This window comes from Dryobates pubescens, chromosome 24, assembly GCF_014839835.1.
Source record: "Dryobates pubescens isolate bDryPub1 chromosome 24, bDryPub1.pri, whole genome shotgun sequence".
Classification (NCBI taxonomy): Eukaryota; Metazoa; Chordata; class Aves; order Piciformes; family Picidae; genus Dryobates; species Dryobates pubescens.
The window spans coordinates 6,189,794-6,207,579 of NC_071635.1; the positions used below are offsets into that span (position 1 = coordinate 6,189,794).

Genomic DNA, 17,786 nt, shown 5'->3' on the forward strand with positions numbered 1-17,786 from the left:
GCTGTTTTTCCTAGATGTAGCTCTCCAAAATTGTTATTTACTCTAATACATATGCTTATGCAAATAGGAGTGCTCTTAATTCCTGTCAGGACAAGTCAGGAATCTTCCACTGTCATGAGTGTAGACATTACAGAAGGAACAGATTACTTCCAATTTATACAAGGATAATTTAGACTAAGTTTGCAATTACAATGAAGTGTGAAGCAGCAACATAAAATAATCTTAAAATGTATTGCCTTGGGAGCACTAAAGTCCCTTAGGTGAGGCAAGGGATAACAGAAGAGAGTAATGACATTTCAGAGGCTATTAAAAGATTAACCTAACCTCAGCTGGAGCTGCAAATTGTGTATTTCAAAACCTCATTTACGGGATCAGATCACAGCATAATGTTCTAGATCACACTTTTCCCTCAGTCTCACTGTTGTAAGCATCCCTATACAATTTTTTCAATTTGATCCACCCAGAGCAAAACCATTTAGAATTTATATGGATTTCAATCCCATCATTTACTGTGAAGGATAAAAACAGTGGAACACTGGCCCTGTTCTTGGACAGTAATTAATCCACTTTGGAGATGATGGAGAGAGAGAAAAATCTGTGCATGTCATCAGAAAAGTGTCTGGTCAAAAGACTGATATTCAACTTGAAGTTCCCCAACAGGCCCTGGATTTGGCCCCGATATTCTACTAGAAAATGGCAACACCACAATTCCAACTTGAAGGTCACCTATCCAAGCACATCTGCAAGTTAAACTCAGTGTTCACTCTACAGACCTCACCTCCAGCATCTGCACATGCTTGTACAGCACTTTGTCAGCGCCTACATTTCTCAGCACAACAATGCAGTTTGCAGGGCAGCTCACTGGCATTTAAATCTGCACCCAAGAATTAATTTGTAAAAACAGGACATTAATTATGCATGCATTGTTAATTTATAATATGGTTCCTGTCAACAAAATCTGATCATGCATGCAATATTTAGATCTTAATTTCTTCAGAGTTAAATTCTGGCTGGCTATTTCAATTTTTATTTTTTTTTGCTAAACAGAATTGCATCTCAGTCTGCATTTTTCCTGAACTCAGATCTGAAGCTCCTCTGATCTCCAAGCTGCAGAAAGTAGACCTTACAATGTTGGACCATGTCAGATTTCTAAGCGGTCCAAAAAAACACGTGCACTCTCTTCATAGATGCTGTCTTCTGCCATTCAACCGTGTATGGTCCAGCAATGTGCCAGCATCCAGACACAGAACAAATAGAGCAACAGTTGTTTAGTTTACCTAAAGCAAAGCACAAACAAGCCCTAAATTAGCTTAGGAAGAAAAACGTTTGGTGTTTTTCCTGGAAATCAGACAGTAAGTGTTCTCCAAAGTTTTTCTCCTTGTCCTTATAAAAGATATTCAGTTTTTTTCAACCATTATCCAGCATTATAATAATCCACAAAATAGTCTTCCCCTCGTTTCAGCATGCAAAGTAGGAAACTACTTTAAATGGCTTATTGAAAGTTATCTAAAGAGAATGCTTTTTCCCTTCTCAAACCCTTTGTGATGCTACTGTCCATTTCCTAATGCAGAATGCACAGTAAGCTCAGAGCTGAATAAGGCAAGGTGCCTTTTCAAATGTCTTTTGGAAGATGGCTGATCACAGAACTTCACTTCAATGTTGCCGTCGCTGAATGCCTCCCTCCTGCCTTCATCCGAGTCAACAGGATCTCTTTGAGACGCAGCCTTTTGCCGCCTCAGAGTAATCCCCAAGTTCCCCAGATGCCTGGCTGGTGATGAATTTTCTTTGACAATGCAGAAGCAGATGGCAGACAAAAAATTTTTCTTGAAGTTTTCATTCATGAAGGCATACACAATAGGGTTGCAAATCGAATTGAAGAAACCTATAATCTGGACAATTGCAAAGATCATTTTGACTGTCACATCATCATACTCCTTTTCAAAGTTACCTGGGAAGAAAAGAGAAATGTGCAGTAAGTACAGAAATGGCACAAATGCCTACTGCTTAGTCTGTTTATATCCTGTGTAGCCTTAGAAGCTTTTGTTTAAAATCAACAGAAGACCTTGCTGGAAGTTAATACTAGCAACAGGGTATCAGCAGGAAGGAAAAATCAAGAGCAACAACTCAGCCCTGCTTTGACTACACATAAATAAGGAGTCATTTGAAAGAGGCAGTTTATGAGCCAAAAAACCTGCCCAATGGCTAAGCAACAGAAGCTTCCACTCTGCTAATTATAAGCCTTGTTTATTAAGCTGGTCTTCTGGCACTGAGTTTCACATCAAACGTGTAAGTACTTTAACTGACCACACATGGCTTTCTCCTTTGCGCTGCCACAGATCACCTCATGGAGGTAAAAAAGGCATCTTCTTGGTCACATTTCTCTTTTTTTAATCACTGAGATCCCAGAGGGCTCTGAATTCCTCGAGTTCAAATTGTGACCAAATTCTGGATAAATACTATGAAAGCTAATACAGCACATAAAATAAGGGCCTTGTGGCACCTGAAATAATGTAATGTGAAGACAGCAAACAGCTCATGGAACCTTATGGGCAAGCTTAACATGGGACAATACAGACAATTTCTGCACTTCAGATTGTGCCCAGGAATAAACATTATTTGGTTCAGCTGACTGGCTGCAGGACTTCTGGTCTATCTGCTACAACTTGTGACAGACAATAAAGAAACAATTTCTGCCTTTGGCAAGAATACAGTAACTACTGAAAACCTCCTCTTGTTCCCACACATAGCTTGCTGCATGGTACCATGTGCTATCCCAGTACCCATGCAGTACAAGACCTCAGAGAAAGGCAAGTAGCAAAATGTGAAGATAACAAGCACTGAGGGCATTTTCAAGCCAGTATCCAGTCAAGACCACAGCAAAAAATCAGCTGGATTTGCTGGGTATTATCACTATGATGTCCAGTATTTTTATTTCCAATACACCTAGGTCATTAAAAGCAGGGCAACAGAAGGGATAAATATTTCATAACAGTTTAATTCAAAGCAGTATGACTTCTTAAGTGGATGCAAATAGAAGTCTTCACACATTAAATTAAAATTATATTTGAATTGCAAAGTTACTTGTTCAAGAGGTTTTATACTTGGAAATAACTTTTATCTCCCAGTCAACTACTTTTGACCTTTCAGCAAATAAGGACAGCATGACAGGCATAGAAAGAATCTACAGATACACTCACCATCCTAATAGTCAAGTCTTACGGGGTTTTTTGAGTCTCGCAAGACCTATCAAACCTCTCTTTCAGGATTGGATTAGACTGTAGAAATTCAGAGAAGTACTGACAATCTCCTTTCTAAAGGGTATGCATTCTAAAAGAGCTGGTACAGAGCCTGGGTTCCCTCTCACCTACGCTGCAACAAAGTTAAGGAGGGTTTATAGCAAGACAGAAATGTTTATCTTTTTTTTCAATTCATACAGCAGGGAAGAAGAGACGTGGATGACACGCAAGTTAGTCTCACATATAAGGTATCTCCCAAACACTACATTAAAGGCCCTTTCCAACTTAAATAATTCACTGATAACAGTTTTTTTATGTGTACTCATTTTACATGAGTACTTCACATCTATCACTTGCAGACTTCAGAGTAATTCGTCTGGTGCTGGCTATGTATCTCTATGACAAGACAGGGATGCAGAATGTGTAAGCGCATTAGCCTTTGTTAGCAGGAAGTTTGCCACAGCTGAGTGTTGCAGCAGTACTAGCTCTTCACAAACTGTAGTTTCATTACCAAAAAAAGCTAAAAAAGGCTTTTTTGTAGGACACATGGCAGATACTCACTGTATTCTATCATCATGTGAATCACATGGAAAGGGGCCCAACAGACTGCAAAGAGAAACACCACTGTCACCATCATAACAATTGCTCGCTTCTTCTTCCTGAAATTGCACCAAGACATTCCATGCTGAATCACTAAGAATTGACTGGTAATTTGATGTGTCTCTTCAAGTTAGATCAGTAAATGTGTTCTGATGGTTGCAGATGCAAATAAGAATGGAAGAGTGCTCAGAAGTACACAATCCCCTTTGAAACAAAAAAGGCAGTATCATAAATCTTGTACATCAATCAACACCTTTTATTTCACTCTCTTGGGAAAGCAATGCACTTTGCAGCTGCAGCAGTGATATTAGCATATCTTGCAAGGCTTTTTCACTCTATTCATGCAGATGCAGTTCCAATAGTGAAAAATGAAAGGGGAAAAACCCACATGCCTAAAAAAGTCTCTTCCTATATCTGGGAGCACTCACCACACAGCTGATTACACAGAGAATTTGGTGGAGAGTAAGAAAAACTACACCTGCAACATTTAACCTTTGCTGGTAGGTGAGGCAGAGTAACACCAAGAAACATGCTCCCTGTAATATCCAGTGTAATATCTCACAAACTCAAGGATTACATTAATTTATCACCATTCCCAAACTGATATATAATTTAAATTATAGCTCTAATTCATATATAATTAAAATTTATACATAATTCATACAATTACATTTAAAGATCCTGAGACAGATCTTGCGCTTGAACTAAAGAAGTAGCACTACGTTGGTAGCAGTCATGGGGCCTTCTTCCCACCATGTGAAAATAAACCAAGGAGTAGCATAAAGATTTCATGTCACCATAACTCCTGTGAGACTGAACCTTCAGTCTCACAGGATTTGATTTGATTTCACTTCCTTAGGAACTTAGACAAATATCTAAGGAATGATTTCTCTCTATGCTGCCTGTCAGCATTCTCCATGCAGTCAATACTTAAGGAGGTAACTCTCCTCCCTCCTCTTCACCGAGTAGAACTGCTTAAGACTCATCAAGCAACAGATCAATTGGCCAAATGAAAGGAAAAAAACATGAAGCAATACTAGGGGCAGCCCATATTTAGTGCTAAATAGCAAAGATTATGATTATCGATCTTCTTAACTTCACAGATACAACATAACCATCTGGACAGTCTCACATGAACACATCCGAGAATACTTAAAACACTCTGGAACGCAGACCAAGTTAAACTGTACCAAAGAAGCTTTTTAATGAACTCTTCTTTTTTTCCTAGATGCCCATTTAACTTAGAATAGGATCATAAAGCAGTGTTCACAGTTTCAGAATCATAAAAAGAACTTTCCATAGAACATACAAAAATAATGTAGCAGCATTTTCCCCACGACATCTTCTAACACCTTTTAAAACCAAGTATTTCACAATGTATAATGTGAGATTTACTGAAAGGGCTTGACTTCAAATGTGTGGCTACACTATACTTTAAAGAAAACACCCTGCTTAAGTTGACTTAGTTTGGGAATCTAAGTGTTAAATAACTAGCCATCTTTTAAAATCTGCCCTGTTTGTAGACTTCCCAGCAGATAAAGACCACAGATTTATCTATTTATTTTCCACTGTTTTTCTAGAACTGTCGGGGGGCAAAGAGGGGAAATTCCAAAAGACAAAATTCCAACTGTATTTTAGTTTACAAACCTTGATATTTTAGACATCTCACTCCCATGAATGGTTTGAAGAACTGAAGCATCTCCCACTCGTTTCTTAATCCAGAGTTCATAGCCAATTTTAGTGTACAAAAAAAGCATCAACATCAGTGGAAGAAGGAAGAGTATAACAAGAATAAAGGTTGTATATATCTTCTGATAAATTGGACTGGCCCATTCTTCCAAGCAACAAACATACACCTTTTCATACAGAAAGTCATATTTAACCTGTAATAAGTGTAAAGGAGATAAGTCACGACAGAGTTTACCCCAAGCAAAAACCAATCACATCCAAATACCAAAACCAAAATCCAACAGAGAGACTTTTCAAAGTGATAGATTCCTTCCAAACACTTTCCCACATCAAGTGTTGGGTTGATTCAAGCTGAGAAGGCTTTTTTTTTTTTTCAGTCCTCCAAAACCTTACAGTAGTTAAGCTATAATGGGCAACTATACATTGTAACATAGGCATAGCTCTTCCAAATCTCAGGGAACACCATGTCATCCTGAAACAGTGACTTAAGCCCGACACTGCTGTATGCCAGTGCATCTGTAAACAAAAAAAAAAGCCACAATGGAAGTCATAGGTGTAATTAGTGCTTTGACATAGCTGGGGAGGGTAGATGAGACTGGTCCCTCCTGTAGTCCTCCTTCCAGTGCATGCAAACCTTAATCCTTAAACCTTCTCATGCTGGCATACAGAACAAAAACTCTACTCCTCTTATCCACTCTTGCTTCTTAGGGGTTTACTGAATTTCATTGCTAAAGGTAGAAAGAAATCCAGCAAGGACTGAGTTTAAAACGTAAACTCCCATTTCACCTAACATACCTCAAGCCGTTGCACATGCCACATAGGTGACCCAACAATAAGTGCCAGCAACCAGACTATGCCTGTAAACAAATACAGCTTTTAATACTTTGTACAACAAGCACCATTAGTTTTTGTATGAACAGTTTAACAGCTTCATCTTTAAAAGGTCAGGAGGCAATGTAGACAGTTTAAAAATAGAACAAAGTTTTCTGCATGAGGCATGCATAAGTCACAAGTCACATCAATAACAGATTGTCTTTTATCATTGGGGTTTTTTTCCTCTCAAACTACCTTCATTTATTGGTATTCAAGTGTAAAGACAATTTCATTTGTATGAGCAGCATTATTTATGTTCTCTTTGTGTAACAACACAAGGACTGTTTACAGCTGTCACACTGATGACTTGAAATTCCAAGTTCATTGTCAGGGTTTTGGCTAGTAATCACCATACATACAGTCCCTGTCCTTTAGCTATTGCATAAATGTTACCAGACTTATCAATAACTCCACCTCTGAATCACTGGTCATATCAGAGCCTTCTGTTCTGTCATGCAATGTCTACACCAGCTACACTGAACATTATTTCTCTATATACACAATTGCTGGAGATGCCCAAAATCTTACCAAGCATCGTGAAAGCTCTTTTATTGGTGTACTGCCACTTCATTTTTAGGGGATGCACAATTCCCTGGTGTCTTTCCACAGCAATGCAGGTCATTGTAAGAATCTCAGTTACAATAGCCGTGGATTGAACAAATGGTACCATCTTGCAAGCAAAGGCACCTGAAAAAATCAGAAAGTAAAAAATGCAGCTGTTGCAGTTGATGAAAAAGCTACTCATACCAGACTTCATTACTGAAGTGCCATTGTGCAAAATGAACAGACTAATACTCTTTAATGTATTTTAACAGCCAAATGCTAAGTCACCTATTTCAGCTATTCATCAAATGCAGCTTCCAAGAGCCATTCTTCCACCATACACATAACTGCAAAACCAAGACCTCTAAGGCCGTAATTGTGTGCTCTCCCAGGCTGATGCTTATTCCTGTTTCACTTTTGACTGGGTCTTCCATCATGTGTTTTCGAATGTCCCTGTGTCTTGGCGTATTTATTATGTTTTTATCTTGGTAGATTACTCTCCAGATTTATAAAGATCTTCCTGTTCCCTCTTTAAAAGTTTACCTTTCCTGCTGTAACAAAGACATTCCTACTGCTCATTTAAATACCACTCTACTTGTACACTTTGACGCTTAATCTGCCAAGTGTCATCATTCCACCAAGCACTATATATATGAGGTGCAATATAAGAGGAAAACTTCAGTCTCTTCATCATCTCTCCATTCTCCAGGCAGACCTCTTTCCTGATTAACACATTATGTTAATGAGTGTTCAAATTAAATACCATTTTCTGTCTACATTTTCACAGTTCTATAGGTTCCCATTGTATTTATGTACAGCTAGCACAGATGTGTGGGAGTTTAAGTTTGTTCAGGGTCAACCACAGCACCTGACAGAAAACAGTATATCACGAGCCCATGCACCTCAAATAGCCTGTATGTTTTTTACATGCAAAATGGAGTCCACAGCACTCCTTCCATCCTGCAATGGGAAAGCAGAGACAACACACCCTGGGCTAGCTGACAAAGGTATTTCACACTGTCCACCCTCCTTTCCAATTCCCTCCATGGCTCACATGAAGCTGCTCTGCCTGTGGGTTTACAAAAACACTGAAAGAGGCACCCCAGCTTTCAGGCAAATTTGGATCAAAGTTGGATTAAAAATTCAGTAATTGGCAAGTAAAACCAAAGATGCAAGACAGCCGTGCAGCAAAGCAATGCTACCACAACACAAAACTGCTGCAGTAAACTACTGTCTGTAACAGTGGTAGAAAAAACAAGTTGTACAACTGTTGTTGTTTTTTCTGGTGGGGATACAGGTTAAAGATCCAGATCTCTTCACAAGACAGACTCACTAGCAGTGAGCAAAATGGGAAACAGTAAACACATTCCTGACTCCCTGGGTGCAAAGCAAAGAAAGCAAGATATGTCTACCAAGAAAAACAACATCACATCTCACACAGAACAGTAACCAATCTATCCACACCCTAAATCTTGCTTTATTTCTTTGCTTGATTAATGCAACAGCAAATATTTCTCATCACTAAGTTGAATACTTATGCTAATGATACACAAAATCTACAGTAAGAAATTCCTTAAAAGGAGTCTGTGAGTACATATTCTTTTGTCAGTGTTGTTTTGCTGCTTTTAAGCAAAGCACTCTGCCAATATATCGTATATGTAAAAAAACTAAGCCTATAATTTCCTGCACTGAGACAGGGTTTTACAGTGAATTTCTCAAACCATCATACAGAATTTTACTTCTGCCCTTACTCTTCAGCAAATATTCTGAAATATACAAGAGCAGGGCATGGAAAATTAGGATAAAGGCAAGATTTCACCAATACAGACAGAACTATAAAATCACACTGCTCTTAACAAAAAGATTAATCCCAAGGCATAACCTCTCACACTACAAGAGGAAAATAAAGAATATTCACATATTCCTGACCTGATTTACAGCGAGTCTAGACAACTTAAATGGGAAAGTTAGAAAAAAGCTTGAAAACAAGAGATTTGAATAACTGCATCTCTTGTGTCCAGCTGTGTTGTCTAGTATTAACCCTAACAGCACATCACCACTTGGAAGCTCTTCAGGATCAAAGAACATTCCAGAAGAAAGTCAGAGCAAAGAACCTACAAGTATGCAAGAGTATCAGACACAAAAGGCCCAGTGAATTCCCAATCTAAGATTTAGTTCTAGTCCCTCAGAAAGGAATATTTAAGCTTTAAGGTAACAGTGCTTGATGCAAGATGTTCGGTATAGAACAGAAAGGATTCTAAATACCCTACAGGGTAGAAGACGCCACTTGGCCTTCAACCAAGCCTTTAAAGAAGAGGAAACTGCCATGTCAAGGAGCACCTGAGATGACAGCAATGTAGAGAAGACATCCCTCTCTCCTGAGTGGCAGATAGGGGCCAGACATGATATGCAAGGGCACCTAAAAAGCTGCTTGGGTGTTCAGTAGCGCCTCTGATCACTCACTACTCTATGTGACAGGAAAAGACACCCTCTGATGCCTGTCTTGAGAAGACATATTCTAACTGATTAGATATGAAATTCACACAGAAGATGTACCATAATGCTAGGTCTGCCTCACGGTTTGCCCTTATCTTTTGCCAGGATTATTATATTATACATCATTAAATGCAGTCCAGTTCTGCAAAGACAACACTGCTACTCAACTAACTAAGCAGTCTACAGCTGTTCCACTCACCTCTCCCACTCTGCTGTGGGTTTCTAAAGAGGGAAAGAAGAGAAAGAACAAGCATGGAAATAAAGAACCAGTTCAAAATCAACATACAAAACATACACTTCTCAGTTCACATCTAGTACAGATGCTTGTTTTAGTGAAGCAAGTGCAAATAAATGAGATATAAAGTAACTAAATGCTCAGAAACTCAAAGATATTTCTAGCATCAAGTGTCTCAGGATGCACCACTTTTCTCCAGCAGGGGTATATTGCATAGTCAAATCACCCTTTTCTTAACAAAACCGGAGTTTGCACTGCTCAGTGATGTTGTTTGAAGTAGATGAGAATAAGCTTTTTCGGACTACAAAACAGAAGGCAAAAAGAAAATTAAATCAGTAAAGCTAGCAAGGAGAAGACTCCTCCCAGGTTGGCAAGCTCTGATTTGCAGCATAATCACTGTATAATCACACTTCACAGTGTAAGCCTCAGAAATCAGGTACCATCTGTTTACATCTCATTTGCTTCCCTGAATTTTAGTTTACACACACATACAAACCCCCAACACTTAAGGGTAACACTGATCAATTATGTTGCTTATGTCCTCCAATACTACGCTAGTTAAAGTTAATTAAAGTGGGGATCCACTTGCACTGAAGATACTCCAGCACAGCAAAGAGGGTGGACAAAAAGCATAGTAAACCCCACAGAATGCAGCATGCTTTAAAGTATCTATCTACTGTATTTGTCACCACTAAGCTATACCTTTTACGTTCATTACTTCTAGGTTTTTGCCAAGCATCCTCAGTACCAGAAAGTAAATGGAACACAGACTTGCACCATACTGTTCTATATGTCTGTGACACATATGCTGTAATTCACCTCAGGTGGAGGCTTCATCCCACTCAGCTTTTAGCTGATTCTAGTCAGATGTGTGGCCAAGCTGACAGACCAGGGTCTTATTTACCAGCAAGAATAATCACACCTCATTAGGGAAAGTTTATCCATTCAGTCTTCTTCCTTCTGTATGACATCTCTTGATGCCACCAGTAACTTTCTGCTGTACTATTCTTTGACGAAGGAAATCTGCAACTACAGCAGTCAAAAGGAAGGTCCAGCAGTATAGCTATCAATTTATTATTTTTATTTACACATCCTCATTAGTTTGGGGGTTCAACATCTGTACTGTCATAAAACAGAGGCTACCTTCCATAAAGACAGCTTGTCAGAAAATAAACCAGTTGTCCTGGCTATCAGTAGCCCCTGGAGTTTTGTATTCCCCAAAAGTTCCTGGTTTTCAGACAAAAATAAAGCCCATTTCTCACTGGCCATTTCTGTGCACTTTTAAAGTCTCTTCTGACATGTCAGTTCATATCCTGCATTCTAGCTTGTGGAATATACTGAAATTAAATCTTCATGTTCTAAAGGCAACCTTCACTCTCTCCCAACAACAGGAGTACAGGAAGCCTTGAAAATTGACACATAACTGTTTCACTTTATATTTTCTGCTCACGTTGAAACACTCTGAAAAATATTTTTAAACGCTGTCTGCTGCAAAACAATCACTTTCATTTTTCCACTTAAAATTGTCAAACACTCTTCTAAGACCAAATAAAGGAAGATAAATACCACTTGCTGTGTTACTTCACCTTTGTTACTCTACTACTTTCACAAAGGAATGCATTAAAAAAAAAAAAAAAGATAAAAATGTCATTTTTTTTCCTAGCCATCAAGGAGTTCTTGCTCAGGGTCCTTCACATCAACAGGAATACAACGCAATTCCCAAGATAAAAGCATGTTCTAAAAACAATGCATCACCTCAACATAAATTGTGCATGTTGCCTCACTCTCCTCATTTCTCAAGGAGCACGTTCTTTTTCCTCACAAAAGGTTAAGGAGATCTGACTCCAAGTGGAGTGCTGTCAGAGGAACTTAAGCTGAATGGAGACTGATATTTCACTGGGCAGACAGCTTTCATTACTTAGTGAGAAAAACAAAAGCTAAAGCACCACAAGACTACCTCATCAGCACCACACGACGTATAGTTTCTCACAGACGTACTGCAACTTTTAACGAATACAAGCACTAAAGTGCGCTGGGTTTAACGTAACCTGAGGAAGCAGCACACCCATTACTTAACTCTGCGGAAGAACAGATTAAGGTTACTGAACTGCACACCTGGAGATAACGCTCCAGTCCAACGATACAAGATTTCAAATGTCTGAAAGGCGACCAGCGGCTTCAGGGACAACAGATGTTTGAAGTTCTCACCCGAGAGCTGAAGCCCCGCGCAAGCACCAAGAGCTCCGCCAGCAGCCCCCTCAGAGCGGGGCGGCCGCGCTCCTCCTCGGCGGAGGTCTCACCCGAAGGGCAAGAGCTGCCCAGGGATTCCTCACACGGATACCTTACATGGCTCGGGGTCCCTTTCCCGGGGCGAGAGGGAAACGCAGGTGTCTCAGCGGCGGCACCACCCCACCGCTGCGCCTCATCGTCCGCCCTCCCGCGCCTCCCTCTAACGGCTGCCCCGCGCCTGACACCCACCGCCAAGCCAGTTGGAGGAGATGTTCTGCAACATGGTGAAGGGGACACAAAAGAAGGCGATGAGGAGGTCGCTGAGTGCCAACGAACAAATGAAGATGTTGGTGACGGTCCTCATGGCTTTGCTGCGGGTCACCACGTAGAGCACCAGGCAGTTGCCAAAGAGCGCCAAGACGAAGATGAGCACGCAGATGAGGACGAAGGCCACCTTGGTGCGCCCCGGCAGCTCCGGGATGTACACCAGCGGCTGTAGCCCGTAAAGGGCGATGAACTGCTCCCGTGTCACGTTGTTGTCCCGCAGAAGCTGCGCGAACTGCTCCGGGGTGATGTTCAGGGACCTCATGGCGCCGACTTCCCCACTCCCTTCTCACTCTGCCTTAGTGACGCCGCCCGCGCCCCGCCATCGCCGGACCACCGCCCCTCCGGCACTCTGCCGGGGCGAGAGACAAAACAGCTAGCACCGGACCGCGAAGCAGAGGAAGAACTCCCACAGCTGAAAGCAGTCCGCGAACGATGAGACAACACGACCACCTCTGTGAGGCGACAACACTGCCCGTCGCCTCTGCCGGCTGCCGTGACCAACGGGCACCGTGGCGGCAGCCAATCGGCGCGCAGTGGGTGCCCGCCCCAGCCCCGCCGCTCAGGAGCGGGACGGCTGTGACCCGGCGCGCGAGGCTCCCCTCATAGCCCTGCCCGCCCTTTCCTCAGCACCTGACAAGGTGTATGGCCGGTGCCTCCCCAAGGAGGGGCTCAAGATGCCTATACTGGGACCTGCAACTACCACGACAACCTTTTGTCACATTTGGAAGGAAATAAAAGGTCGAGCAGGAAATAAAAGAGATTTTATATGTGGTAGGTACACGGTCTGCGTGAGGGGAGAGTGGGAGTACCGAGAGCGGGTCACACTGCTGCTGCTCCGACCCAAGCCCAAGCGAGACAGCAGGGGAATTTTATCCGACCTTTTTGTGATGATGAGCCAAAGCTTAAAGAGAAAAATAATTTTCCAAAGTTTCATCCGCTGAGCTCAGAAAGATACTACGAGGCTCCTAAAGTTTCGTTTCCCAGGTAGGCACATTCACCAGTAGTAACGACTCCTGCCAGAAGAACCTTGTGAGAATCCAAACCCACTCAACCTAACTGGCTAAACTGCCAGATTATGTCGATTGCTAAATTGCGTTTAGCTAACTGGTTACAACAGCAGTCAAGAAAATGCCACCACAGTTTAAACATGGATAATAATGGGAGTTAAGTTCTAATAGGTCAAGTTGAAAATAAGCATTGATTTGTCTTCCAACCTGCTTTAAATTGACAATCATGGCTTTCCTGCTAGCACAGGTAAACCCTTTGTACCACATAATAACAGGTTTAATAGCAACAAGCTGGTTTTTAATCACTTAATTATTGAAAAGGATCCAGAGAAGGCAATAACAATACAGGAGACTGTCCTGGCAATACTTCCCCCTCTCCACAGTAAGAGATGTTTCATAAGGAACTAACATCACCTGGGAGAATGCTGCAAAATTAGATTTTTGTACAGAAAGGGTGCTCCTTGCCCTGGGTACATTTTCGTCTGCACCAGGGAAGTATAAAACAAAATGAAGAAAAGCCGAGCAAAATCTGTCTATTTATTAGGTATTATGTTGCTGGCTTGCCAAGGACAATTGGAGAGGGAAGAGTTCACCACAAAGTCACTCTCAGCAAAATGAATGTTCTCAATAAGAGCAAAGACTGTTGTCCTTGAAAGAAAGTATTTGTGGAGTTCTGGTGTCTGCAGTTTTGCATATATATTCCAATCTGCACAAGTCAGTCCTCCAAGTGCTGACAACCCTCTTTTAATATATAGCTCATTGACCCGAAAAAAAAAAATTATCTGTATTACCCCACCATGAAAGGGTCCTGTCACTCCTCTTTGCTGTAGTGTGGCCCTGCATTTTTCACTTGAGTCACTTTCACCTTGTCTTAGACCTGCTGCCTTGGCTAGAAAAGCTCACTCTTTCAGTCTTACAGTGCTCCTGATGAGCTTATGTCTTGTAGCACAGACAGGCTTCTTTAGGGATCAGTTTTCCTATCACCTCCCCTCAGACAATACACTAACTACACCATGTATAGCCTAAAGCCACTTTGGTTTACTCTGCTCACACACCCTTTACTAGACCTCCTTTTCTTTTTGCTCTTCTCCTTGCCTCCCCATGTTGTATTAGCAGAAATCTCATTTAGAAGCAGTTCTATTAACAAACCAGGTGCATTTTAGTAAATTTCATTCCTATTATAAATAAAGAAGGACCAAACATGGGGAAAGCCAGTTTTTGTCATCATGGCTTGCAGCGTGCTGTTATTCGTTGCAAAAGCAAGCAAGCAAACAAATGGAAATGAGCTCTCACCTAAATACTACAAATAATCAGAGTTTATGGTTAACATGGACATTTGCTTTGCATCTATCCTTATTTTATTACTATGATTGCTCATTACAAGTACTCAAACAGCATTAAAAATGAAAAATGTCTGAACAGTTTAATCTACATAAAACAAACACATCTCAAAGCTGTATGTTATGGAAGTGTACCATTACATCTGCTGCAGCTTTAGCTGGTTTTTTTGCATGCAAAGGCATGATGCAGGTAGTTTTACAGATAACATTAGTCTTGAGTATTTACCCACACAGAGAAGATAAATGTAGGATTTGCAGAAACTTTAAATCTCTACAAGCATTTATTGATCCTCTTGGTTAAGGCAATAACAGCATGGACATCATACAAATCACTAGTAATTGAATTATCCAGCTGCTTGACATGAATAAAATTATATTTGTAGTAAAAAAGGATTGAGTTATGAAAGGTGACCTCATCTAAAACCTGCTGAAATTACTGAAATTAATTCTCTGCTTCCCTGGGCTACAAATGATTGGTGGGTAGGGAAAAGCACTGCTTACTTGTCAGAGCAGGTAGCTGCCATTCTATCTTACCCTGTGCCCTGTGACTGTCCTTGATTGACTTTCTTATCTTGTAGAAATGTCACTACTGCCTCATGGGGGTTAGATTAGATGATCTCCAGAGGTCCCTTCAAACCATTCTATGATACTCCTGCATGAATTTTCTTCTTTTTCCCCTCAGCTTTTAATGCTGATTTTCTAGTATCATCTACCACTAAATCCACTCCTGTTTCCATTGCAGTCTATGGAGTTTTGATATTTACATCAATGAGACATGGGTCATGCTGTTGCATAATCTTTGCCATGCTTACATTAATCTTGGTTATAAATTTGAGAAGCTGTAGCATGCTGTAAAATAAAGACTATTATTAGCCTGCACATGCCTTTATAGATAATAATAAATCACAAGGCATTTTTCTATTCCTCTGGTTATAATTTCTGACACTGATTGTGTTTACAAATATAAAGCAGGGTTTGAAAAAAAACCCAGACTATTCCAACAAACAATTGACTATACAGAAACAGTGCATTTTTCAGAATACTTAACCTAAAAAAAAATAAGCCTCCTACTACATAAATGGCCAGAAGTATTTTACTTCTGTATCTAGAATCCCAGTGAAACAACCTTGCACCCTAACACAGATCAAGTCTTAGGTTTTCCAGTAATTTTACTTAGACTTCAGAGAAATAATATATTCTTTGGTCACAAATCTACAGACTGACAAGTATGAGAAGTGGTGAAATATGAGTTGTGCCAGATTGCACTCTGTCGACACTGTTCGTTTCTTCATGCCACTGTATGCTAAGTTGTTTTGCCTAGATGATTCATCAGTAATACACTCCTCATTCCAAAGAACAGTGAATTTTCTGCAGACTGAGAAATGCTGCCAGTCAGTTTGTGCACAGGTGATAACCTTTGCTCTTACTAGAAAGCTAAAAGAAGCTATAATTGAACTCTGATACCCTTTTAACAGCAAGTAACAAGATCCATGTATGACTGCAGTGAAAAAAAGCCAACAACAAAGAATGCACATATATAGTTTTGCATAAGTTTTGTTAACTGAGCATAAGGCTTCTCAAAACTGTGAACAGAACACATCTTAAACACTGAGAAAGCAAAATGCTTTATGTGTATTCCTAAACTTAATATTTTAAAACACTATTTTTTCCCCTGCCAAATCTGTACTTTCATTGTCTAGTCCAGGCAATATAAATAGACAACTTAACTACTAAGAGAATGACTTTGGAAGAGATAATTCCTTTCAGGTCAGAGAATAACAGAATCACAGAATGTCAGGGGTTGAAAGGGACCTTGAAAGAGCATCCAGTCCCACCTCCCTGCCAAACTCACACTAATGGAAGTCTATTAGACCCATAGGAATACTCTGTGAAATGTGCAGGCTGCTCCAAATTAACTCAAACTGCATTAAAAAGTGGTATCAGCCATCTCATTTCAAGTTTAAATACTTGCATTTTCATACCAATCCTGCCTTCCTGCTGCTTGAGCTACAGAAGAAAGTCAAATCCATCAAAGATTTTCCACAGGCCTGAGTCCCATAAAGTACATGCACACCAGTGACAGGGGAAACCTTACTTGTGTTTCTACAGATACTTGTGGCCAAGTGCCAGCCTCTGAAACTGAAAAATGGAGAGCAATTGTCTTTCTTGTTTGGTCACCTCAGGTTATCAAACGGGCATAATTTTAACAAGCCAAACAAAGGTCATGGTGGCCCTCTAGCCAGCATTACACACTACACTTTGATTATATCTCTTGCTACTGCAGCAACCATAAACTTCAGGAACTGGGTGTTTCAGAACAGGCAAGGGTGAAACCTGGAGACCTGTCCGCTGTCAGCTCCAGTGAAAGTGCTGATTTAAAGATTCAAAATCCACCTTTTCTTTCATCTAATACAGAAGTACTCCTTTGCAGCAGAAACCCTTCCACTAGCAATAGGCAAGAAAAAAATACTAAACTTGTATTTTCTCTTCCTCAGCATTTCACCCTGCTCCTATTAAATACTGTCAGAGCTGATGGAAGCAGGACTAAACACAGGTCACAGAGCTCAGCCTACAGAAATTACCTCATGCTGGAAAACACTGAGTGTAAGTAGCACCTCCAATTAATCTGCCCCTCTCTGAGGCAGTCATTTGACAGTAGCCAACTGTAAACAGAATATTTTCATTGTTTCATGGGGAGGAGAACAGAACAAGACTCTGCTCTCCATCACTGAGTAATTTCCAGAAAGGGAAGTGGATATCCCATTCTGGATACAGTGGACTCAGTGGACAATAATGGATGACATTTTACAGGCTGTAAAGGCTGGATGTTCCATCCTCTAAAGCCAAGTAATTGAATGACTCCATTTTTACACTTGTCTTGTAAAAACACTTGACAATCACAACTCCTGTTGGATTAAATGCCAACAGTAACAGTTAAACAGGAAGTGCCACCTTCACTTCTGAATTTTTCTATGTAAAATTAGTATATAGAAGCCTTTTAAAAAAATCTTTTTATGAGTTACAAAGGATTTACAAAGAAAAAAAAGAAACACTCCAGATGCATGACAACATTGCTGAGAAATTACTTGGGAAAAAAAATGATGCATAGAATAGGAAACTTGGAGAGATAAGACTGCAACAGAAATTACTGGGGAAGACCAACATAAAAGTATTAACAACATTTGGTAGTATTGCTTGGCCCCAGAGTGAA

General features: G+C 40.5%; 1 protein-coding gene across 1 annotated transcript; it reads right to left on the minus strand.

Moving 5' to 3' along the window:
• Nucleotides 1-1,404: 1,404 nt before the first annotated feature.
• On the minus strand, nucleotides 1,405-12,632 carry QRFPR (pyroglutamylated RFamide peptide receptor). The gene is made up of 6 exons (XM_009895943.2): nucleotides 12,151-12,632; nucleotides 6,927-7,085; nucleotides 6,321-6,382; nucleotides 5,484-5,719; nucleotides 3,798-3,895; nucleotides 1,405-1,948 (listed from the first exon to the last, which is right to left on the minus strand). Exons 1-6 carry the CDS (start codon nucleotides 12,488-12,490, stop codon nucleotides 1,548-1,550), a joined length of 1,296 nt encoding a protein of 431 aa, XP_009894245.2. The 5' UTR covers nucleotides 12,491-12,632; the 3' UTR covers nucleotides 1,405-1,547.
• Between the last annotated feature and the right edge of the window lie 5,154 nt (nucleotides 12,633-17,786).